Source organism: Poecilia reticulata, linkage group LG1 (assembly GCF_000633615.1).
Source record: "Poecilia reticulata strain Guanapo linkage group LG1, Guppy_female_1.0+MT, whole genome shotgun sequence".
NCBI lineage: Eukaryota > Metazoa > Chordata > Actinopteri > Cyprinodontiformes > Poeciliidae > Poecilia > Poecilia reticulata.
The window spans coordinates 31633278-31637408 of NC_024331.1; the positions used below are offsets into that span (position 1 = coordinate 31633278).

At 41.1% G+C, this 4131-nt stretch overlaps 1 protein-coding gene across 1 annotated transcript in view; it reads left to right on the forward strand.

Moving 5' to 3' along the window:
• Window positions 1-2625: 2625 nt before the first annotated feature.
• The window catches only part of dnajb14 (DnaJ heat shock protein family (Hsp40) member B14), a 7570-nt gene continuing 6064 nt past the window's right edge, over window positions 2626-4131 (forward strand). Inside the window, exon 1 of the mRNA XM_008422726.2 lies at window positions 2626-2814. Coding sequence (XP_008420948.1) covers window positions 2682-2814 — 133 coding nt within the window. The 5' untranslated portion in view covers window positions 2626-2681. The remainder of the gene's footprint in view (window positions 2815-4131) is intronic.

A 4131-nucleotide genomic window follows, 5' to 3' on the forward strand; every position in this document is an offset into this window, starting at 1 on the left:
TTAATGTTGGGGTAGTAGATAATTTGCCGTTTCCAATAATCCTTGGCAATGACCTGCCAGTGCTTATTGACCTGTTGAAGTCTCCTCAGTGTAATGTGGCTCTAATTAGGGGCCCAAGCAAAGCAGACTGAGGAAATTGTTTCCGACCTCAGTACTTTACCATGTCACAATGTGGAGTTTTTCACAGAGGAAACTAAGGACAGGAAGTCCAAAAGACTACGGAGAAGGGAGACGTTTCAAGGGACGGTGGTGGTTCCTTCTGATGCACCAGAACCTGAGGTACTCAAAGATTTCAAAATGCCTGGTAATATATTGGAGCTGCAGCACCAGGATTTAAGTCTTGAGATACTTTAAAGAAGCCAAAGTCAATAAAAATGATTTTGTCATTCAAAATGACATTCTTTACAGGCAAAATGGGCCAATGCAACAACTTGTGGTTCCCAAAGCGGTTAGAGAAACTGCTTTCAAACTGGGCCATTCAATTCCCTGGGCTGGCCACCAGGGGAAGCATAAGACCTTAGCCCACATGAAGCGCTGTTTTTTTGGCCTGGCTTGCATAAAGATGTTTTGCAGGAGCTGTCCAGAATGCCAAATGACATCAGCTAGATTCCCCAACAAAGCTCCTCTCCAACCTCTTCCAGTTCTGAGTACACCATGTCAACGCTTGGGTATGGACACAGTGGGCCCAGTTGAAAGGAGTAAAGCAGGTAACCGGTTTATGCTGGTGATTGTGGATTGTACAACTAAATATCCAGAAGTTTTCTCCCTTTGAGTTATTTGGCCATGAAGTGAGGGGACCCCTGACAGTTGTAAAGGAACTGTGGGACGGGGGACGAACTAACAAAGAACCTTTAAATATTGTGTTTTATGTGCTCCAGATGAGGGAGAAGATGACAAACCTGGCTCTGGAGCACATGAAGACTTCTCAGCACAAACGGAAGACCTGGTATGACCCTGCAGCCCGGGAGAGAGGGTTCGAGCAAGGCCAGAAAGTGCTTGTTATGCTGCCTTCAGAGAGAGAGGGTTCGAGCCAGGCCAGAAAGTGCTTGTTATGCTGCCTTCAGAGAGAGAGGGTTCGAGCCAGGCCAGAAAGTGCTTGTTATGCTGCCTTCAGAGAGAGACGGTTCGAGCCAGGCCAGAAAGTGCTTGTTATGCTGCCTTCAGAGAGAGAGGGTTCGAGCCAGGCCAGAAAGTGCTTGTTATGCTGCCTTCAGAGGACAGCAAACTACTGGCCAAGTGGCAAGGACCTCATGAGGTACTGGAGAAACTGGGACCAACGACATACAAAGTCTCTGTTCCAGGTAAAAGTCGCTCTACTCGCATTCTCCAGGTGAACCTGCTGAAACAGTGGGCGCCAAGAGAAACCTGCCTCCTTTTCCATCCAGAGCGTGGATGATGAAGAATCTGAGGAGCAATATTTGCCTGTTCCATCAGCCTAGAGGCTGAGTTTGAGGCCCAGTTTGGCTCATCTGTCAGAACAACAGTCAGAAGTGAGGACTGTTTGTCAAATTTATTCTTTAAACAGAGGTTTAGTTGAGACCAGAGACGTCATAATTCCTTGTATTTTGTAGTTTCTGTTTATTTAGGATATTTTAGATGTTTTCCAGTGTTAAATGTTCATTAGAATTTTAAGTTTGAGGATGAGGAGGATTCTTCCCTTTGGTTCTCCTCTCAGCAGCTTCTTTCTTCCCAGTTGGGTTTTTAAAGTTTGATTTTTGAGAAAATGTTCTGGCATTATTATGCCATACCCACTGTATTAGCTGAAATCCCTCCATTCATCCTGGTTTCCTTCCATTCCTGGGAATTACAGGACCTTTTTGATTTCTTTACAGGGATGTTCTCACAATCTGTTAAAATAAAAATGAATAAAACCAGAAAATACTGGAGTTTCTTTGACTGTGGAGATTTGACATGAAGATTCCTTAGATATGACAGAGACAATATTAAACATCGTGTTATCCCCAATGTTTACAATTGTCCCTAATTCTTGGTTATGTACACATGATTTTTTCTCTGTCCTACAGATTGCTTGTTTTTAAAGACCTGTTTGAAATAAATGAAGTATTTGTTAGTTTGAGTAAGCTAGCAGCACTTGCAGAGTCATGCTGCTATAATTGTTTGTGTGTTAGAAGTGAGCTAAGGTGGAATAATTTATTTGCGTCAGGTAGTAAATATTAATTTTGAAGCAAGTCAAAGATAATTCAGTGTAACTAATGGAGATGCTCATTGTTTCTCTCGTCCTCAATAAAGAAAAGCCACAGATTCATTACTTGGTGTGCTAAATGGAGCATGTTGACTCTATTTAGCATTATGTGAGACATTATTAGAGATATTGAAGCTGGGGTGTAGTATTGCTGTATATTCTATCATTTCAGTGGCCTGCTCTGTTCTGTGGCTGCGCTGCATTTGATAACAGACATGCAACGTATTAATGCGCTAAAAAGTTTGCGGTGATCTGTATTTGCAGATGTCCATGTTTAATTTAATTTCAATAAAAACTTGTTTCCCCCTGTCTGATACTGTTTCATTCTTAGACATAGCCATCTATCCGCGCTACGGTAGGAAAATCTGATGAGGTAGCACAGATGGTCGGAACACCGCCTCAGTTTACCTGTCAGTGACCACGTGGTTTGAGCTAATCAGCTGACCGCCGGGGGGAGGAGGAAGAGGAAAAGGAGAAGATGGAAGGGAACAGAGACGAAGCCGAGAAATGTATCAACATCGCCACGAAAGCGCTGGAAGCAGGAGACAAAGATAAAGCGTGGAAGTTTCTCAACAAAGCGGAGAAACTGTACCCGACCGACAGAGCTAAAGGTGAGGCTAGGTTAGCCGGGGAGGAGGCTAGCTTAGCTCCTTCAACATGCTGTTAGCACGTAGCTAATGTTCTCTACCGCTATTCACGGTGACAGCTCCCTCTGGATGGGCTATAATTATCAAACATCCGTTTGGGTTCATATACTGATAGAAAGTTACTTTTATGATTCTGGTAAATTTAGTAACAAAGATCCCAGTTAGCCAGTAGCTTGGGTTTTGGCCTAGCCTAGCATAGCTTGTGCTCAATTTAAAGGGAAACGGTCATTTTAAACTCTTAAGTTTTAATTCACTTTTCAACTTTAATATCTGTGGTGCGGAAGAGGATTAGGGTCACTGAAAACGGAGATTCTGACTTTAATCTCAGACATGAATCTCAAAACTGACTTTTTTTGTTAATTCTGACTTGATGGGGGAAACATTTTTACTTATCTCTGTTCTTTATTGGGGACTTTTTCCCCCCATAAATTCTGACTTTTGACCCCCATTTATTAAAAATGTTTCCCCTAATAATCCTGAATTTTCCCATATTCATTTCGACTTTTCTATTAATTTTTACTTTATATTTAATTTCCCTTTGGGATCAGTAAAAAACATTTTTAAATGGATTTGTATTTGCATAAATTTACTTTTTTCACTTAAGATTCTTTTCAGTTAATTTAGACTTTTTAAGAAACTGACCTTTTTTTCTTATTAGTTTGGACTTTTTTCCTATTAATCCCGATTTTTCTTTCCTGTTGACGCTGATTTTTTTTCGCTGCCTAATTGTGATTTTTTTCCCTTGATAATTCTGACTTTGTTTCCTTTTTAATCCAGATTTATATTCTCAGAATTGAGAGAAAACTGTTTTTTTTCCCTGTGGCTCAAATCCTCTTCAGCTCTGCTTAGTTTCACAGCAATAACCTAATTATTAAGTTTTATTTACCAATCAATCCATCAGGTCAGAGGCTAAAGTCTGTTGGCTTATTAAAATGGGTTTAGATCTAATTTCACTTTCGGATACATTAGGTCATAGTTCAGAACCAGCAGGTTTGGTAGCATACTAGCGGTTAGCTTCAGCCAGGAAGGAGGCCAATCCTTTAATTGAATGATTGGCCCACTGAGCTTTGGTAATCTGGGACACATGGCAGGAAAACCGGCTTGCTAACACAGGTAAACACAGACTAACACAGGTATACACAGGCAAACACAGGCTAACACAGGTAAACACAGGCTAACACGTCCAGGTGGGTCAAATGTCTGCATGACAACATGTTACTAATAATCTGTTAGTGTAACATGTTGCTAATAATCTGTTACTGTAACATGTTGCTAATAATC